Source organism: Doryrhamphus excisus, linkage group LG8 (genome assembly GCF_037039965.1).
Source record: "Doryrhamphus excisus strain RoL-2023G ecotype Guam linkage group LG8, RoL_Dexc_Guam_v1.1, whole genome shotgun sequence".
NCBI lineage: Eukaryota > Metazoa > Chordata > Actinopteri > Syngnathiformes > Syngnathidae > Doryrhamphus > Doryrhamphus excisus.
In genome coordinates this window covers 16041687-16062758 of record NC_136364.1, presented here as the reverse complement: position 1 = coordinate 16062758, position 21072 = coordinate 16041687, and the positions used below count along the sequence as shown (strand labels likewise).

General features: G+C 41.9%; 2 protein-coding genes across 3 annotated transcripts; both read right to left on the bottom strand.

The window, feature by feature from the left end:
- Positions 1-346: 346 nt before the first annotated feature.
- trim59 (tripartite motif containing 59) lies at positions 347-5310 on the bottom strand. Of its 2 annotated transcripts, XM_058079143.2 has the most exons (5): positions 5245-5310; positions 4053-4325; positions 2599-2820; positions 2316-2525; positions 348-1858 (listed from the first exon to the last, which is right to left on the bottom strand). In XM_058079143.2, exons 2-5 carry the CDS (start codon positions 4299-4301, stop codon positions 1289-1291), a joined length of 1251 nt encoding a protein of 416 aa, XP_057935126.2. In that variant the 5' UTR covers positions 4302-4325; positions 5245-5310; the 3' UTR covers positions 348-1288. The 2 variants fall into 2 exon arrangements, with proteins under 2 accessions (XP_057935127.2, XP_057935126.2); XM_058079144.2 differs by lacking the exon at positions 5245-5310 and having other exon boundaries at positions 347-1858; positions 4053-4320.
- Positions 5311-6016: 706 nt separating this feature from the next.
- Positions 6017-20955, bottom strand: kpna4 (karyopherin alpha 4 (importin alpha 3)). The gene is made up of 17 exons (XM_058079142.2): positions 20754-20955; positions 15951-15995; positions 15753-15842; positions 13952-13981; positions 13787-13839; positions 13427-13522; positions 13029-13114; positions 12104-12190; positions 11840-12009; positions 10478-10522; positions 10254-10385; positions 10010-10138; positions 9339-9443; positions 9193-9264; positions 8954-9116; positions 8781-8875; positions 6017-8143 (listed from the first exon to the last, which is right to left on the bottom strand). Exons 1-17 carry the CDS (start codon positions 20817-20819, stop codon positions 8048-8050), a joined length of 1560 nt encoding a protein of 519 aa, XP_057935125.1. The 5' UTR covers positions 20820-20955; the 3' UTR covers positions 6017-8047.
- Between the last annotated feature and the right edge of the window lie 117 nt (positions 20956-21072).

Below are 21072 nucleotides of genomic sequence, written 5' to 3'. Positions count from 1 at the left end.
TGTCTTCAGGCAAGAGGCGGGGTACACCCTGGACTGGTGGCCAGCCAATCACAGGGCACATATAGACAAACAACCATTCACACTCACATTCATACCTATGGACAATTTGGAGTCGCCAATTAACCTAGCATGTTTTTGGAATGTAGGAGGAAACCCATGCATGCACGGGGAGAACATGCAAACTCCACACAGAGATGGCCAAGGGTGGAATTGAACTCTGGTCTCCTAGCTGTGAGGCCTGCGCGCTAACCACTCTACTTTTTCTAAATAATTCAATTGCAGACTGAAGAGTTGAAGCTCTTCTCCCTTCCAATTGAGGGGCAGAGGTCATAGGTTACGTGAATGTAAAAACTTTATTGGTTTTTATTTTGCAACATTTAATTACATTTGAAAAATAAACACTGACCATTTAAAAAAAAAAAGAATGTTGACATTGTGCTAAAGAGTGTACATACTGTATGATAATACATGCTGGAAATGCAGTAGAGATGTCCAGATCCATATTTTTTGGCTTCCAATGTTATTTTAAAATCTTGTCGATCCGGTACCAATTTTTATATATTTTAATAAACTTTTGTTATAAACATGAATTTGAATATGGTTATGAAAATAGCTCTTCAAAGCATTAAAAATGATGCAACCAGAGTATTTCTGAATTTACTTCATTACACAGTATGATCCATAGGTCCCTTTTCCTGTAAAAGACCATCTAATAAAAGATACAAATACTTTCAGAGTATTTGAAATGGTTATAGAGCAATTTGCGGTATGATATAGAATGACATTGTTTTTAACAAACCCATAATACTATTTTTTGCTTGTTATATTGAAGGCCGGAAGCGTTGTTGTGCATATTGGGGTCACATGACAGGGGTCACTAAAGAGAGGAGCAGGCTAAGAATTAACATGCCTCCTGCAGCTCCGGCTTCTGTCCTTCACGGTGCAATCCCATAATATTTTGGGCATCTGCGACACTCGTCAACGTAATTTATTGGCGGTCCAAAGTCGAAATGTGCAAGCTCACCGCACCACGACGCAACAGTCTGTCAGCAGTCTCTCACAGTGAGGGGGAACTACTGCTGTAGCTATCCAACCCCCAAAGTGAAACTAACTACGGGTGGCGAGGGAGACGCATTAGCACCTAGCATGTTGGTGCGTAGCCCAGATTTACAAACGTGATCGGCAACCGGATTGTTGCAGAAGCCGATATTATCCGACAGCGGCTCAGTACCCGATGCTGAATACTGAATCGGGACATCCCTAACATGCAGGCGGGAGGGCGTATAGGTCAACTTGTAAATAAAACACTGAAGTCCATGGGTGATGTGAGATTTGAGAGGAAGGTGGTCATCTGCTGCAGGAACAGTTCTCCCACAGAGGAGATGTGACAGCACCATGTTTGCACAAAGGCCTGCATCCCCATGTAAGGTGATTCCACCCAGGCCCAGAAGGATGGGAGGAACTCACTGCACAAGCCCTGATGGAACCGAGCAACGCCGAGCGATGCCGCCAGGACAAAAAGCAACATCACCAATACCGGTTTAAACCGCGAATCTTGCACCGCCGAGCCTACAGACGGGGCCTTGGGAGCCTCGGCGGCCACGCTGCCACATCGTGCGCAGCAGCACACCTTGGGGACGGGCGCCTCATCCAGACCACCCAGAGTGACGGCGGGCCAGTGCTGCTGCAGGTACTCGGCCGCACGAGGCGTGACCGAGAGGTTTAGGGCGGAGGGCAGGCTGGCGTTGGTGAACTTGTCCACTCGCTCTCTGAAGAAATGCACCTTCTCCAAGAAGACCAGTGGCGAATCCTCCTCCTCTACAGACGAGGCCAAGGACACCAGGTCCAGATGTTCCTCCTGGAGGAATGTGGTGGTACAAGTACAATTTTCCACTGTTAAAAAAAAAAAAAGCCCTTTGTTTGGCCGTCTTTGAATGCACCATCGTTGCTGTGAGCTTTACCGGGGGTGCTGCCACGGCTTAATAAATTCACACATCTATTCATTTGCCACTCGCTACTAGTTCTAGTACTAGTACTAGTCCCAGAAAACATCCCACCTATCCCTTTAAATCCCGTAAGGATGACATGTCCATGCAAGATGGATGTTTGGCTATGGAAGCACCAGCTTCACCGGCCACTCAGAACTTGCAGCGATAGCAAGTTGAGTTGACATGGGGGGGGCACTTTTGTTGTAACTGTTAATCCAAAATCTGAGCCCGTAGGAGGGTTTGTAACTCATTCAAAAAAAGGTTTGGGAACCAGTGATCTAAAGGTGGGCCAAGGTGGACCAAAGGGAAAGCAGCCATGGTACATACCTGTAGCTCCTTGACCCTAAGGAGCAGAGGGTCGTAGGCCCGGGACACCTCGGCCGAGGCTTTATCCAGAACTTCTTGGTAGGCTTGTCGCTTCCTGGCCAGCACCGCGTCCAGCTTGTGAAAAAACTGAACGACTTCCTGTTGGTCCTTCTTCACCAGACTCTCGCAACGAGCTTTCTCCTGCTCCAGCTGCTCACCCAGCTCACACATCTGAAACACGGGGAGGTGGGGGGTCAACATGGCTCTACTTTTTTTGGTTTTTGTGCTTCAAGAACATCCTGACCGTTGTCCATCTCTTCTCAGAGAGTCGGGCCAGCAGTATGGAGGGGGTCTGCTTCTCTCTGTTGAACGCCGCCTGCAGGTCATCGATGACATGGCCCTGGTGCCGACCCACAGTCAGACACAAGCCACAGATGAGCTGGCGGTCCTGCGTGCAGTACATGTTGAGGGGTTGCCTGAAGTGCTCCGGACACAAGGGGCGTCTGGGCTCGCTCTCCCTCTGGTACTGGCAAAGAGCAACAAGACGATTTAAGAATACTTTATAATAATAATAATAATAATAATGCTAAATTGATTTTTTACTGATGTTATAACAGTAGTATGTGTAATATATGGTTAGGTTCATGGCTGGTGAGGCACTGTTTTTTTCCTTTTTATATTAATACAGGGGCTGCTAACAGCTATGGGAGACCTGAGTTCGATTCCACCCTCAGCCGTGTCTGTTTGCATGTTCTCCCCGTGCATGCGTGGGTTTTCTCCGGGTACTCCGGTTTCCTCCCCCATTCCAAAAACATGCTAGGTTAATTGGCGACGCCAAATTGTCCATAGGTATGAATGTGAGTGTGAATGGTTGTTTGTCTATATGTGCCCTGTGATTGGCTGGCCACCAGTCCAGGGTGTACCCCGCCTCTCACCCAAAGACAGCTGGGATAGGCTCCAGCACCCCCTGTGACTCTCATGAGGATAAGCGGTAGAAAATGAATGAATGAATGAATGTTTTTTTAACATTATTAGAGCAGGACTGCACGAGTGGTTAGCACACAAGCCTCACAGCTAGGAGAACCGAGTTCAATTCCACCCTCGGCCATCTCTGTGTGGAGTTTGCATGTTCTCCCCGTGCATGCATGGGTTTTCTCCGGGTACTCCGGTTCCCTCCCCCATTCCAAAAACATGCTAGGTTAATTGGTGACTCCAAATTGTCCATAGGTATGAATGTGAGTGTGAATGGTTGTTTGTCTATATGTGCCCTGTGATTGGCTGGCCACCAGTCCAGGGTGTACCCTGCCTCTCGCCCGAAGACAGCTGGGATAGCCCCCCCGTGACCCTCGTGAATTAATGAATGAATGATAATACAGATTTCTCATTAAGGGGATATCCATTCATTTCTATGCCGCTTGTCCTCACTAGGGTTGCAGGGATGCTGGAGCCTATCCCAGCTGTCTTCAGCCAAGAGGCGGGGTACACCCTGGACTGGTGGCCAGCCAATCACAAGGCACATATAGACAATTCATACCTATGGACAATTTGGAGTCGCCAATTAACCTAGCATGTTTTTGGAATGTGGGAGGAAACCGGAGTACCCGGAGAAAAACAACGCATGGGATGGCTTTCCTTCTCTTTGGCTCATTTTTGGACAACGCACTTGGAGTACAATATTGTGAGACGTCTGAGACTTCATTAAAATGGTTGAAATACTATAATATGGAAGAAATATTCATACAGACAAGTGTGTCCTACCTTCTCGATGATGGCCTGCAGAGGCACGTTGGTGGGAAGCGTGTCCACGTTCGTCAGCTCCACCACACTGCGACAGATGGGGCATTTCAGCGGATGGTGGAGCGTACGCCAGACGGAGTAGTTGACCGACGCCTGGAGCACATTGTCCAGGCAGCCCTTGCAGAAGGTGTGCGAGCACGGGAGGACACGAGGGTCGGAAAACAGGGAGTAACACACGGAACACGTCAAGTCCTCCTCAAGTGTGTCCATGCTGGAGATGAGAAGCCACCAAGACTGATGGAGAAGACAGAATTGATTAAATGTGATGACATTCAAATACACTCACAAGTCATTTGTAACAACTTACACCCTGAAATAGTGGGGCGGGCCCCCCACTGCAGACTTGTCAACATGTATGATTGGTGGTACTCCGCATCAAATTTGACTTTTGAATACAAACGCCTGAATGTTTCAATGTCCGCCATTTTGTTGCATTTCGGTTGGGAAACGTGACAAAATATTCTTTTTCATTAGGAAATTGTTTCGGGAAAGTCTGGGAATGGTTTGAAGAAGTTAAACAAAAAAACGTCGGAATAAGAATAATAAAAGATTAAAGAGCCGCACGAACACGTTGTAGAATTTTAGCATTAATTTTAGCATAAAGTTAGCATTGACACAATAACACCAATAACAGTTTAAGTGTGGTTTTAGCTTCTTTTTCTTTTCTTTTTTTACATGGAAGGGGTTTATTGTGCAGACTGAAGCAGCTGTTGTAACAAGATCGGTTGTGTTGCATTATGCAGTCTCCTCAAATTACAGTCAGACAATAGATAATTTTATTCTAGAACACAAACAGTTCTTCACGTTAACAGGTGTCGATATGGACTATCATGCTATAGCTAACTCTGTTTTGTATTAGCAACAAGGTGAAAAAGTCAGAAAGCTATTGTTTTTCTTTTGAGGCCTATAACAACAAAGAGTGGTTTACAAAACTAAATGTGACTATAGTTACGCATTATTCCAAACTTTGTTCAATTAAATCTTATTTAATGGACAGTCAGTTTGTATTCCCCAAAAACGTGTAACGTTGATACAAATTTACGTACAGTTGTGAGTGTTTGGCAGCTATATTGCACTGTTGTTTTAATGTATAGCGATTAACTTGCTCGCTTTATGTTCAAAATTCTAAATATAACTGTATTTCAAAACTCACCGTCTTCCGGAGTTTTCTTTCCGTGTCCAAACAACAGCGCCTTCATTTCCGGGGTAGTTTCATGACTGTAAAGAAATTCCAGTATTTATTTTCATTGTAGTGTTCCATCTCTTATCGACCTAAAACACCACGAGAAGACAAAACAAATGTGTCTGTGATGGATTAGTGATACATTGTTTTGTTTGTTTAATAGTTTGATACTTTCGATAGCAGGGAATGTCCTATACTGAGCATGCGCATTATCCAACCAATCCACTCTCGCCCAGGCCTAATTTGAACAGTTGCTCAGCCGTTGCTTCAACTTCCCCGAATAATAAATGAATACTTTAAAAACAAACATGACCTATTAACTATTAGTCATGTTTGGACTAAGTGTAGGCGGTATCAACAAAGGAGAATTGTGTTGGAAGGTACGGTACGGTAATCGGGAGACGATAAGATTTAGTCTTTCACGATTAGACTGAGACATGTTCTGTAAAAGGTAGATTATAAAGTAGGTCAGTTTCTGATCCCCACTCAAATTCAAAGGTGGCGGTAATGCACACCTTCTAGCCGCTTGCTAATTGACAAAAGACGATGACACACAAACATGGGGTTTACTATTTATTTTCTCAGACAACCTAATTTGTAGTCTACCTCCCCCCCCAATTAAGATTTAAGTTAACCACCTTGTCTTCCGTGTGATAGGTTTTCTTAAAATCTGCAAAATCATGTGGTATTCTGGAATAAAAATACCTCCCCCATGTCCAACAGAATAAGCATGATCACAAAGTGTAATTATCTTTTTATTACAGTGTCTCAGTGGGTTTAACACAAAAACTGGAGTAGTTAAGTTTGTACACTTAGCTGGAAGGAAATATGAACATGGGGCGATAAAGGACTCCCAAGGTACTGAAGATACATAATTTAATTATGGATTCAAAAGGTTCCACTAAGGCCTTTGTCAGTAGGACACTTTGATACCCTGGGACCTTGAATAGGACAAAAAAAAAAGGTTTAGCCGATTTCGTCGACTAGCCGATATAAGTCACTGCAGCGCTTAAAACATGGTTGTTTTCTCAGCTATCCCTAAAAAAAATGTCTTGATTACTCTTCAAAAAGACAAAGATTGTGTTGAAGTGATGCATACTAGGGATGTGGCTGATAAGTCAAATGCTTTGAAATCAACCAACCTATCTTCAGAAAGATGGGAGACCTCGATTTGCAGTACGTGTGCAAAGTCATACAGATGAGTTTTGCAATTGAGACACTAATGGAGGGGGGGTAAAAGGAAGGGGAAACATGTAACATTTAAGCACAGTTTACTTAAAAGAAAATTACACTGTATCCACAGCCTAAGGAAAACTAAAAGACCCTAAAAAAAATCTGTGCCATATTTGAGTACATGCAAAGGTTATGAGAGTCACAATCCTACATGAAATGGCCATTGTTCACTTCTCCCTTTCATGATCATTAGTCAAAGCTATGGCAACAATTCTGCAAAGCAGTGATTTTTTTTTTGTTTTGCTGTAATTAAAAATAATTGTTCTAAGTGTAACTGAACATTTTGTTAATTATAACAATGGTGTCAATTTCACAGCATGTCTGGTGGCATAGCTTTAGGGTTGTGTTGTGAGGGGTGACTTGATGATCGCCGTCAATCACCTTGACAAAAGCAATTAAAATAAAAGCCAGAAATAAAATTAAAAAAAAATATTGCATAAAAAGGAACACACTGGAGGCAAAAAAAAAAGCCCCAAAGCCACCAAATGCATCTTAATATATAATGCACCACATCTGTGCATCTGCCAATAGCAATGTCCAGTGTCAATTAATACTAACTTAACAATAAATGAAAACAAAATATTCCTTGCAATGACGATTTCTTTTTTTCTTCTTCTCATATCCAAAGTTCTTTCTTTCAAGGATTTGAGGATCGGCCTCAAAGGCCGAACTTCTTTCTCGAAATCTTTTCTAAACCTCACTGTTTCTCAATTGTTGTCTCTTCAAGATGTTGCATTCGTAGCTTTTCCCCGTCTCCGCATGCGTTCGCACACTTCCAGTCACGCACGCAGCCAAGCACACACAACCCACCCGCCCATTCTCTCGCTCTCTCTCTCTCTTGCACACGTGACACGCGCAGTCGCACTCCTGGCCCCGCCCCCCAGGGGGAGAAGAGGATGGTGCCCTTTCGGGACGTCTTGTTGGGAGGAGATGAACCTGGCTCCTCAGCATTGAGTCCAGACATTCATACGCAATGGGTCCATTCACACACGCCTGATAGTGTGGCCGATTAGGGGAAGGGCAGAATGAAGGTGGCGCTCTCTAGTGGGGGAGGAACGCAGAATTGTTGTGATTCGTGGTTCATCTCAGTTCGTAATTGTAGTTCGATACATGTCTGCATTTTGTCGTGTTAAGATTTCCAGATCTCTTGGTTCTCCTCGGGCAGACATGAAGTTTCCTCATAGTACTTTTTCCTGAAGACGACAGCTCCAATAACCAGTTATGTCGGCATGTCTCTCCACTCTTTCGATGTAGGTGTTTTGCTTTTTTTTCTCTGTGTGTGTTTTTTTTTTGCAACATGTAGCCACTCATTCTCACTCGCACCCACTCGCCAACTCAAACTTCATTTGGGCTGGTTCCCCCTGGAATGCCAAATGAAATCCACACATTTTTCTCTCAGATAAGATGCAGCCATGGATCCCACGAGCCAAGCACAATGGATCAAATATCTCACACTCTCGCTCTCTCTCCTATTTTTTTTTTATATGTTGAACAGACTGCTGCATCGCGAACAAAACTCCAGAATACCCCAGGATGCTGTCTAGAACTGGAATCCCTCGGCTGGCACGTTGGCAGAGTTAAAGCCGTAAGTTCCGCCCTGGATGGCTTCGGGGACCAGGCTGTTGTCTTCATCAATCTGAATCAGACAAACAGGGTGTCAATGACAAAGAGCAAACATTCCTGTGACAATATTAAACCTCAGAGTATGAAGAGACGAACCAAAGCTAAGAACAATAAAGCTAACAAAACAATGCCAACATCTGACGAGGGACTTAACGATTAACCAGTATTAATCATTAACTGCGGCAAAACTCTAAGCAGTTAGTATTACAGTTTTACAATTAAAAACTACACTTGATAACACTACTTTGATAAACTCACGGAGCAGTGACTCTGCTCATTTCCTGGAAAAGCTATGCTATTAGTTATGTTGTGTTTCCCTCTCAAAGCACCAACTCATGTAAACAAAAGCGCTTGCTCTCAAATATGGCGCCGGCAGCCCACAAAGCTCTGCATAATCACGCTCCTGTAAGCAGCAGGGTGCACATGTGCAGTTTGCTAAATTGTGCAAGGCCAAGGAAAGTATAATATGTGTGTTTATTTTGGCTTTTTTTTCTTTTTTTAAATAAAAACTTTTGACTTCTGTATGTCAGTACTTTGACTTGACTTTGACTTCATTTTGGTCACAACGAACAAGATATGGAATTTTTGTATCATTACATCCCAAAAGCTGACATGATATTTAAAAATGTATAAGTAAATGACCAACTTACGTCATCAGATGAGAAAAACTGATCAATAATTTGATATGCTAGCTTGTAGATGTCTCCATTTTCATGATTCTGCAGCTGCTCCACTTTCTCCAAACCTGGACAGACAAATGGCATGAATATACAAACCCCGATTATTAAAGAAAAGTTCAAGTCGAGATGCACGTAGAACAGACCTCCACACTCCTCAATGAGATTAGCAATCGTTTCAGCCTCGTCGTCTGCCATCTTCAGGATATTGCTGAGACCGTCCAAGACCACCTGCACAACCTGGGCGTCCTTCACTGTAAGCAGGTTGCAGAATGGTGGGATCACCTGCTTCTCGATCAGATGCGCCACCTTAAGGTAACACAATTAAACCCGTTACGTTAGGTTGCGGGTGGCAATGTATAAATGGAGAATAGCTTTCATTAACCTGATCTTTTCTCCCACTTATTGTAAGGTTGCTGATGGCCCAAGCTGCTTCCTTCTGGGTTCCAAAGTCACCCTGAAACAACAATTCAAGTGAGCTTTCTAATCTGACGTTTTTAAATGCTCATATTTTTATCGAACAGGGCCTACCTTATCGAGAAGATGAATAATCTTGGGAACAAGCTTAGCATCAATAACAGCCTGAACCTGTTGCTGATTCCCTGCTGTAATGTTTGACAGGAACCAAACCGCCTCCTGCGGGGGAAAAAAGGAACAAATACAGGAGGCAGACATTAGCAAAAAAAAAAAGTCACCAAGCACGTCAACACACAATGAGTATGAAGTGGATCAGATATCCAGACCATCCAAACTACAGCTTGGATACCTGGCTGAGACGGAGTGATGTGGGTGGTGTGAGAGTGGTGTCGAGGCTCTAATCATCGTCCATGTCACAAACCAAAACGAGACAAGCCTCATTACTTCTCAGTGCATGGTCTCAGATGCACTCCTTTATCAGCAAGGCTGATTCTCAGCACTCCCTTGGCCACCAACCCACTGATACAGCCACACAATCAGTCATTACACACACATACAAACTACCACCCTTCCCCCTAAGCTTAACCCCCTTAAATAACTACAGCAGGTCCTCTTGGTCGTCGTCGTCGTGGTGGTTCTCAATGTTGTATATTCCTGAACTAATCCTATTTCCCACTAAAGCTTACACACAACCAAGCACCAGCACAAGTCTCAGCTTTCATCACTTCCAGCAACATCATGTTGTACAAGTCAGAGAGTGTCCAAGTGCGCATGTGCATGTTTACCTTGTTGATTTTCTCCTTCGGGTGTGACAAGAGGGCGGGGAAGTGGTTGAGAGCTTCACAGTTAAGCACAACCTGCGTCTGTTCATCTGTGCCAGTCACTATGTTGCCCACAGCCCTCAGGGCAGCAGTCTACATGTGATGGGAAAACATGTCAACATGTAGTAGTAGTAGTACTAACAAGTTAGAAACAAAACAGCCAAAAGAGAGTCTTGTTCATTCCTTCATTAAAGTTTTCTCCCCATACCTGGACTTTGACCTCCTGGTGGCTGAGCAGTGGTACCAAAAGAGGAACAATGCCGGAGTCAATAACCATTTGGATCTGCTCATTACCAGCATCTGTCAGATAGGACAGAGCCCACACGGTGTCCACCAAGATCTGAAGCAGCGACAAAAAGAACAATTTGATGAATATAATCTTTATTAGCCAGTGGGCCTACTTGAATGGTAGAACAGAATGATTTTACTCACACTGACGTCAGTGTGGTGGATCAGCACACAGAGAGCTGGCAAGATCTATGGATAAAAATGGACATCATTAGATGGTGAAAATGTGTGATATTGTGGTGTCTTTTGGGGGTTTGATTTTTTTGGAATTTTATTAACTATGAATTTCTGTAACCCTTCTGTGATGGCCTGCTATAGCCTTTCAAAGTATAATTTCCTTTATACTTCTGACTCCAGTAGCTACAACCACTGGATCACCACTCATGTAATAAGTTAATGGAATTACATACCTATTTTTAAGACTTCAGCAATTTTTTTTGTTGACATACTGACACAGTATTATTATTTCATTAAGTAATAATGTTGGTACAGCGTGGGTCTTTATTGTACACAAAACAATGACGTAATGTTTTGACTATATATACACACAGCGTAAAAAGTATTTAATCCCTGATTTTGCTGGTTTGCCCACTAATATAGACATGATCATTCAATACTTTTAATGGCAGATGTATTCTAATAATGAGAAAATAAAAGAGAATAATAAATAACTTTAAAAATATACTTAAATTCATTTGTATTGAATCGAGGGCAATACAGTAAGTATTTGATCCCCGAGTATGCATTAGGAATTCTGTCATTCTCAAACCAGTAAGACACTCCCATCAACTTAATTGAATTGAAGACATGTGTTCTTACTAATCACATGTATGAAAAATGACCGCAAGGCAGCTGGGACCACGGTCACCAGGAAAGCAAAACTGGGCCGTGGTTGGGTCCTCCAACAAGACAATGACCCAAAGCATACAGCAAAGGTAACAAAGGAGTGGCTCAAGAAGAATTGCATTGAGATCATGGAGTGGCCCAGCCCATGTCCGGACCCTCAATCCAATCAAAAATCTATGGAGGGAGCTGAAGGTCGGAGTTGCCAAGCGACAGCCCACCAACCTTAATAATTTGGAGATAATCTGAAAAAAAGAGTGGGCCAAAATTCCCCCTGGTATGTGTGCCAACCTTGTGGTTTACTACAACAAATGTCTGAAATTATTTTTAAAGTTATTTTCTTATTTTTCTTTTTGATATTGCCTCTCCATGTTAGAATACATCTATCATTAAATAGAGAATATAGAATAATAATGTCTTATTGGTGGGCAAACCAACAAAATCAGCAAGGGATACTTTTTACTCTCATTGTATGCGAATGTGAATATGAATTATGACACAAATACAACCCTACCAATCATTCAAATTGGGTGTCATCATTAAAACAATTACACACAGCCGGAGAAAATCACTTCTCCTGCAGGATAACCCAAACTTAGGAGGTGGACTCCCCCCCACTGTATCACATTATGTTAATGGTAATATTCCACAAAGCCTACACACCTCTTGGATCGTCTCCATTGGTGGGGGAGGGTCTTTATGGCGGCACAGATTGACCATAACCCAGGTGACATTGCGGAGGAAGGTGATGGGGATGGAGGGACTGATGAATGACAGCAGTGGCTTGACGACACCCAGGCTGATCACGTAGTCTCTGCATTGCGGCCCATCGCCTGAGAAGATGGCACAAACAGTTTGTCAGTTTGACCTACTGTCTCACAAGTGACACCAAATATTGCACACTGGATCATGCCAAGAGCTGCTCACCGATGATGTTGCCCAAAGCCCAGACCGCCTGTTCACACACATTTTGGTGTGGAGAGAGAAGCAGCCTCAGGAACAGTGGCACCGCATCTGCATCCACACAAACAACAGTATTTACAAGTGCACAGTCTAACTATATATATATATATATATATATATATTCCCCCCCCCACAACATAAAAGTACAACCCATGATCCATATCAAGTGTTGTATCAAACATTCTGCAATAGTAACTACACAAAATATACTGTATTTTCTGGACGATAAGTCGCTCCGGAGAATAAGTCGCACAAGGCCAAAAATGCGTCATTGGGTAGAAAAAAATATGTAAGTCGCACTGGAGTATAAGTCACATTTTTGCAGGTAATTTATTTTACAAACTACTTGACCAAAACATTACGTCCTCTTGGAAAGCAAGTTCTAACAATAAAAGAATAGAGAACAGGCTGAATAGGTGTAAGATATGCTAACACAATGGTTATTCGTCTACACAAAAATAAACATGAACAGAAAAGGTGTCCAGTGTTTATGTAACATAAACAGTTCTTTCATTTTATAAGTCGCTCTGGAGTATAAGTTGCAGGAACAGCCAACCTATGTAAAAAAGTGTGACTTATAGTCTGGAAAATACGGTAGTTGCTCTACCAAGTGGAGACGTTGATAATGACTCTCCGGGTACTTATGTGGTGTACACATTTAATGGGAAAGTTTGTTACAAAGCATCCAAAGTTAAATTGGTAACAACTGTTATAAAAATAAATCAATCCAAAATACATGAACTAAATGAAAGTTGATAGTTATTGTATTAGATCCCATTAAATTTCACAGGTGTAACTAATGGTAACAGAGCTGGTAATAAAAAGCTAAAATTTGTTTTGTTTTTTAAAGGCCATTCAGAGCAAAATAAGGGCATACTGTTCCACTTACTGGACTGCACCACAGCTTGGGTCTGCTCTGAGGTACCAGATGCAATGTTGGTTAAAGCCCAGGCCGCCTCAAACTGAAGAGAAGGGCTAAAGAAGGGCAAGTGAGGGAGGAGGGGGGAGACATGTGAAGGATATGTTAAACATAAAGCGATTATGTGTCAAACATTAAGGCCAAGCTCATGGGTCATTTGAGTGCTGCCATCCCTGGAAGGTGAAGGCTGGAACACATTTGCATATTGCATCACTGTTCACATCTTGGGACAACAACAGCACTGCTAGTGTTTGCATATCTGTGAAGCATGCAAAACCGACTGGCTGGCTGGCTCAGAACAAAAAAAAGGCAAACTATTCCGTAATTAACACATACAGTGCAATAAAAACATTTAATATTCTTCTTACTTGTCATCTCTGTCCAGACAGTGGACCAGAATAGGAAGGATCCCAGACTTAATCAGGTCATCTATGGGTGGGTTGCGGTCACTGGACAGTAATTTCCTTTAAAAACAGTGAACAGCCCATTATTTGTGGACACCGACATAAGATGTCAAAACATTTGAAAAGAACATTTCAGCAACAAATAAACCAGAGGAAACACTAAAGTGCATTTTTCAGTTTGTTGTCAGTCAAATACAAATGTATTTGTAATGTAACAGTATGCTCTGAGGAGCAATAACAACAACAGGAACAGGTTTGAAAAGGTCATAGTGCGCTCATCTTCATACTTGAGAAACATTCTTCTTCTTAAGTATGTGTGCATACCTGGCAGCCTGAACAGCACTCAGCTGGACACCCTGGTTATCACTGGTGGCGTTCTATATAACGAAGCAACAGACCAAAATGCTTTGAATACAACAGCAGAGTGTGTTCTTCAATTCTGAAGTATAAACATATTAACAATGAAGAAAGTAAAAGCAGATAACTTACTAGCACTATTGCTTCAAGGGAGGTGTTTTGCTGAAAAATGACATTTTGGAAAGTGGTTAGTCAAGGCCAAGAAAAGAGCTTTTACACATACTGCCATCCTGTTATGATTAATAACCATGAAACAAGTAGAGCCGGGAATTTCAAGGTACCTCGCCATACAAGACTATTTGTGACACATGGCCCAAGATAACAATCTCAATACAAACCAAAAATAGTTTATATTTTGCTGCTGAGATGGGCTCCATGACTATGACCAGAACTAAACAAGATTGTATTTAGGTGTCTGACACACAGACAACATTTTAAACTCATTCAGAAAACACGTCTCTTGTGTAGATCAAATTTATCAGGTAGAAACCTCACAAAAATAAATATTTAGTGTAGTAGTAGTGACAATCAGAGAACAAGAATGACACAGATAATGTAACTTCACTGTTCATAAGCTCTGAAAGGAACTCCAGTGAATACTGGCGATACTCTCTCTAATCTCTGTACTGCTTATCCTCACTAGGGTGCTGGAGTCTATCCCAGCTGTCTTCGGACAAGAGGTGGGGTACACCCTGGACTGGTCGCCAGCCAATCACAGGGCACATATAGGCAAACAACCATTCACACTCACATTCATACCTATGGACAATTTGGAATTGCCAACTAACCTAGCATGTTTTTGGAATGTGGGAGGAAACCGGAGTACCCGGAGAAAACCCACGCATGCACAGGGAGAACATGCAAACTCCACACAGAGATAGCAGAGGGTGGAATTGAACATGGTTAAATTAAGCCTTTAAATTAAGCCTCCAGTCCAGAAGTCTTTCCACACAAAGGACCATCCAGTTCTATGCAGTGACTAAGTGTTACATGTCATTGTTGATATAGTGCTAAGCAGCCCATTTGTATTCCGCCCTCTCAATAGCACCGAGTAGTTACCTTGACTCAATCTCTGAACTGCTGAGTCGCCTCTTTTAATACTCAGGCCCTGCTCCTTTGCTCTTCATTATTAATTACTTTGTGAAATCGAACAATTACTTTGTGAGATTGAAGGAAAACACACCGGTGATCGGACTTGTCCACAGCCTTCATTAGCGAGCGGTTGTATTTACTTTAGCATACTGCCATGCAATGCATGTCGGAAAGCTGAAAAATCCATGCAACCCAACCCATGATTCTGCAGGGACCTGATTGAGGACCACCAGCTCAACATCAAGGTCACACATATGCATCCTTATCTTTGTCACACAATGGCTGCAACATTTCCGCAACCACTTCAAGAGACCACACCCACTATGACCCCTCCCCCATCCAAAACAGGTACTTTGAACAAACACAACGTTACACCTCGTTAACAGCATAGTCCACACACAATGTAAATAAAGTTGCTTTAGTGTTTTTATAGTGAGTGGTCCGGTGAGTAAATACTTCCCCACATAACAACAGGATTTCATTCACCTTATGTATCCAAGTCCGCTGCTCTACTCGGCCTATGTTTATCATTTATACCGGTATGTTGTTTACTTATCATATAGTATATAAAAAATATTGCCCAACCCTAAACAAAAAAGAACAACAAAACAACCGGCCGCATTAAACTGTCACTGAGCAATGAGAGAGTTGTAGGAGTTCAATCCCACGAATTTCGACCATAGGCGACCACCCTTTAGTACAAGAATCCAAAGGACACAGTTGCAACACAAAACAAAATCAACATTGTTACGGCCTTGTTACAGTAACGTTAACATGGTAACAGATGCTAACTGAATTTTAGCTCACAAATGAATGTTAAACTGAATACACATAGCCGTACCGATCGGAAATCTCCATCGACATCCGAGTCCTCACAAATGTCTTCGTGGGGCACATTTCTTCTCTTCAAGAGGTGTTCATCTCTTTTATTCTGTTCAATGACAAAAGAAACAGTGTTATGCATGTTCATGCTTTAGTTTGGCAATCCTGCACAGTGGATAAAAGTGAATTTAGCATCATAGCACAGAGAGCCTATCACCTTTCGGAGCTCCACCACAACCTCCGTCCGCTGTCTTCTCATAGTCTGTGGGCACAAAGGCAGTATTAGCAAGAGCACTGCACCATGTCACAACACACTTAAGTCAAATCACAGGGCTGCATTAAATTTGACATCGGCATCGGAAACTTTTGTAACGTCATATAAAATAACTGATGATTTAGTGATATTATACACCAATAAATAGACAAATATAGCCGAGATAAGTCTTGATTCATTCATGTGCAAGAAGTTCGACTGAAGCTGCATTCCAATGCAGTAGTACAGAAATGTCCCAGTTGCCTAGAATGCAGCATTAATCCTACACATGCAGTATGTGATGACGTGAATTATCAGTTGTGAGAGTATTAACGCTGCATGTTTTGCTTTTTCTTTTGTTTTTTTTTTGTGGAAAAAAATGCAGCAGCCTCAACAATGAGTGCAAAAAGAGGAACACGGACGAAAGTCGCTGTTCTGTTTTTTTTTATCATTGGCAAACTGCTACCTACTTCAATACACTTTTGACAAGGCTTGTTTTTAGCGCAAGCAGGAAATGGGGCACACAGAAATCAACTTGCAATGTAAATATTAATTTCTCCTCTCATTTTCGCCGGATTACTGATAAATATTTGAACAATAAATGACAACTGTCTTCTCTAACCACTGTGTTTCAGTCACTTGCTTCTGAAAGCCCTCACACACATCATATACACCTTAAAATGAAATCACATCATGTGAAGAGGATGCACCACTCACAGGATTAAACACCTCCGGATTCACGTTGTACAAAGAGTGCCGCTTTGACGCGTTACACCAGACTTCTTCCAACCAATCACGTAAGCAAAACAACAAATTAGATCCATCTTATGCCAACGTTGAAGCAGCAAACAAATGATACTTTATACTGCAACGTGTTTACCGTTATTTCAACATGTTTAGTTCGGGAGGAGGTGGTTTAGTGCTTATAGTGAGAGCAGTCCGCCAAGTAAATACTTCCCCCAAACGTACCGTCTCACAATGCCGGTATTTCATTCATCTTATGCAGCAAAGTCCGCCATGGCATATCATTTATACCGCTATAAGTCATTTTGTTATCATAGAAAAATCTATACCTGTATATAAAATATATGACCCAACCCTAGGTTCAAGTTAATTCATAATAGCACAATGTAACATGCGGTGCTTATATTGTGAAAGATTGAAATCTTTTTACTTTATGCTTACACAACTTCAGTGGTCACCTTAAAACACCCTTGGTTACACTACAATTAAACAGCATTACATTACATGCATTTTAACTCCAATATTGCCCCTTTTTCATACTTAAAGCAATCACAGTGGTCACTTCATTTTTGTATATGTCCATCATTTAAGAGGAAAAACAGATTCCAAATACTAACATCCTGGAATTGATAGTTTCCTCTCAGTGGCCTCCCCTGCTTCAATCCTAACTTGTTTTGGAGCCATGATTTTGGTGACCTCTTTGGATCCAGTTAGTGTTAACAGAGCATGGGATGCACAGACCCTTGAGCAAGCCACCAAGAACGGAGTATGACAGCATCCAAGCATGTCACTAAATCTAAAATGACCCAGCTTGTGTTACTCACCAGGCATTTTTCATGCTTTAGCAAGGCACAGATCTTGCATATTGTATGATATTTGTTACATATCAAACACAACTTTCACTTCCGCAGTCAAGTTGGTGGTTAGATTTTTCATATTTTTGAATGTAGAAATATCAAAAACACTTAACTCAATATAATACAAAATGCAGTTCTTCCCTTTAAAGTTTACATTGACACAGTGACAACCAACCACCACAATAAAATTACAGTAGAACCTTGCCTTTCAAATAAAACAATTGCCAAAAATGTGTCGGTTTTCAAACAGAGACACAAACAAACTTGTCCATTTGCCCGTGTATCAGTCTGTGTAATTGAGTGCCCATACAAAGCAGGGTTTCCGCTACATGTAATTGATCGCAACACACTGCCACGACTAAAAACGTCACACTACCTTAAAATTTGGGGCTTTTAAAAACAATGTTAATATATTAGCGTATCAAGTACATATACATCAATAGCTTATTTGCACACATAACCACAAAACATTAGCATTGATAAACAATTACATGTCTGCATGGTTGCAAATTTTTTTACATTATGTTGTGAAATGTAAAGCACTGGCATGTTTATTACAATTGAGAGTTTTCTCTGTGTTTACCTTGACATGTGTGTTTGCCCCAAGGATGTTCTCCACCCGAGAAAACGCCCCTCATCGCTCTCCCACTAACACGTGATATGGATATTGGCTCATCGGATTTAAATAAAGGGTGATACCGATTTACGTCAAAATATATATGCGGCTAAAATATGAGACACCATGAGCACATTTTTCATTTCCCCACACATGTGCGACCAAATAAAAATATGCACGTTAAAGCACTTTGTCCTGTATTACTGTGAGAATTTTAAATGATCTGTAAAATGCAAAGTCAGTTGATGACTGCTTGTCACAATCGATGCCAGCGCACTCATGCTTTAATCGCATTTGACCGACTGTCTACCATCTTTGTTTAGACATTTTGCCTGGCTCTTACTTTTGTCTGTCTCTCTGGCGGCAGCTAGTTAGCTACTGTTATCCACCGAGTCCAAACTCCAATTTTTTTTTACCGCAATGACTGCCACTTATCCTGGAGCCAATTCCAAATGACTTTGGGCAGTAGGCGGGTACACCCTGGACTCGTTGCCAGCCAATCAAACTGAACCATTTAGGGTCTCTAAGTTAATGTTTTTTTTTTTTTAAATGCGGGAGGAAACCAGAGTACCCAAAAAAAACCTATGTGCAGGGGAACATACAAACCCCACAGATGACCGATCTCCTGACTGTGTGGCCAATATGCTAACCACTAGTACATCGTGCAATTTCACCCTGTGAAATTTAGCCGTTAAAACAAACAAGCGACTGGATTCATTCGGATATCTTTTTTGTACCACAGGGAAGCTACGATGGCGGTCGCGTTCAAGGAGTATGTGCTTACTTTTTGAAGTGTCATTTATTTCATTTGCCTTCATTCTTTGTATTTTATAGCTTCAATTCAGACGTAATTCCTGTAGTTAATCACAAAACACACAAATTGTATGTTACAAGCCACTGTGCTCCTCGTTAAAAGTTTTTGTCTGTAGCGCTGTAGGCGTAGCGTTAGTTTTTATGTTGCTATTTGAAATCAATGTGCCCAGAAAGGAAGTCCGAGTAAAGCTTAGAATGGCCAAAACACACAAAATACTGCAAGTATTACATGTTATCATGACTGTACCTGTTACTACACGGTCAGCAAGTGTATATATAAGCATAAAACATTGTTGGAGTGATTTGGATGCGTTTTATAAGCGGGCTTTCTAGGCAGAATAGGTGTGTCCCATTCAGAGTATTTATTATCTGCCTCTTTAGTTGTTTTTATATCTTTAGAACGAATGCGCAGAAAAGAAAGGTTTACGTTCATGTCTCGAGCGAGGCTTGTGGATGATGGGCAAAATTCCACATAAGTGCACTTTCATTTAAGATGTGTAGTGAAGCCTGGCTGATATACGGGAGCTAGGAGCAGACCAGAGTCGAGAAGATGTTTTCCCTTCATGAGGTCATGAAAAGCAACTGATTATCTCTTTTCTTAAAAGGGGAAGAATAACAAGCATGATTACAGATTGTTTGTTATTATTAACAGGCTTGAGGGACACAAGTTTTCATAATCTGGGACCTTTGCGTTAATACCTGTCAAACCTGAGAATAGCCACCCTTTTGGACTCTAATTGTGTTTTGCTACTGTACCTAATAAAGTGAGAGTAGATTTGTTTGACTAGAGGCAGTGAGGAATTCTATTGTCACAATGAGATAATCTGCAAGAAGATTGTGTAGTCAGTAAAGAGCTGTGAGAAAAAAAATACTACATGATTTGTGGTTCACTAGCTTACATGCAGCTTGTGTTGCTGAAGTCATTTATGATAAGTAGCTTGAAGAACAGCTCCTGCGTCGCAGCACCAACGAAATAATTTGTCAAAACGATCTTAAAAAACACCATGGCTGCGAAAAGTACACAACGCAATCACGGCAGCGTCACATGATGTTCTAAATCATGTCAATAGCATTACATACGAGCGCCATCGATCAACCGCGTAATACATTTACATAGTTTAGGAAACAGTTTTCTGGTGTGTTTTAACAGCAGCTCTTAAGAGGCACATTTAAGGGTAAATAATCCCAGCTATTGTTTTTTATGCTAAAGACGGGGGAGGGGGGGTTGCAAGCTACCAAGCCTAGCCAACGAGCTTAAGAGAGCTAGCTAAACTGCATTCTCGGTGTGACATTGGTATGCCGCAATATTAACTTTACAATCGATAAAATATATAATCAATAACTACATTCTTCACATTTATAAGTGATTTATAATATATATTAAGCCGTTTCGCCATAATTCAAATCGAGCTAAAAAACGATCAATTGAGCTAGCATGTTGAGCCGTGGGCCTGGCTAGCATTAAGCTAGCTCTTACAGGAGAAGCAACGAGCGAACATTTTGCACAGTGAACAATCGGATATGCTTAATAAACCAGGTCTGTAGATTATAAAAGACACAACCGGTGTGGAATATTTTGGAAATAGTAGGAAGTTTAGGCCCTCGCTGCAGCCTGGGGGCAAAGTTCCCGATGGTGCAAATTAGAAACGACGTCACAGGGAAGCCAATTGGGCGAAGTTGGCCGCGAGCGGTTGAGCGATGCAAGGGGTAAAAATACGAGCTGTTTCTAACTCTTACCTCCAAATCCCGTCCCTTGTTCTTGAAATTCTTCAGTCGTTGGTTGTCCAGTTTCTCGTCGGCCATGTTTAGCAGTTGAGGTGTAGATTGACTCGTGGAAATTAGCCAGTAAAGCTAACTGCTTGCTGTTCTCGGCCTCTAGTTTAGCGGACTATTTTTTTTGCTACTGCTTCTGCTGGGCGGCCGCGGTGCATGCTGGGATTGCCGGTGGTGGAGAGGAAGGGTGGGGGCAGCGCATCGACTCTCATTGGTTCATTCTAAAAGCTCGTCCCCGTCATATACATACATACGCTTGATATATACATATGAATAATAAATT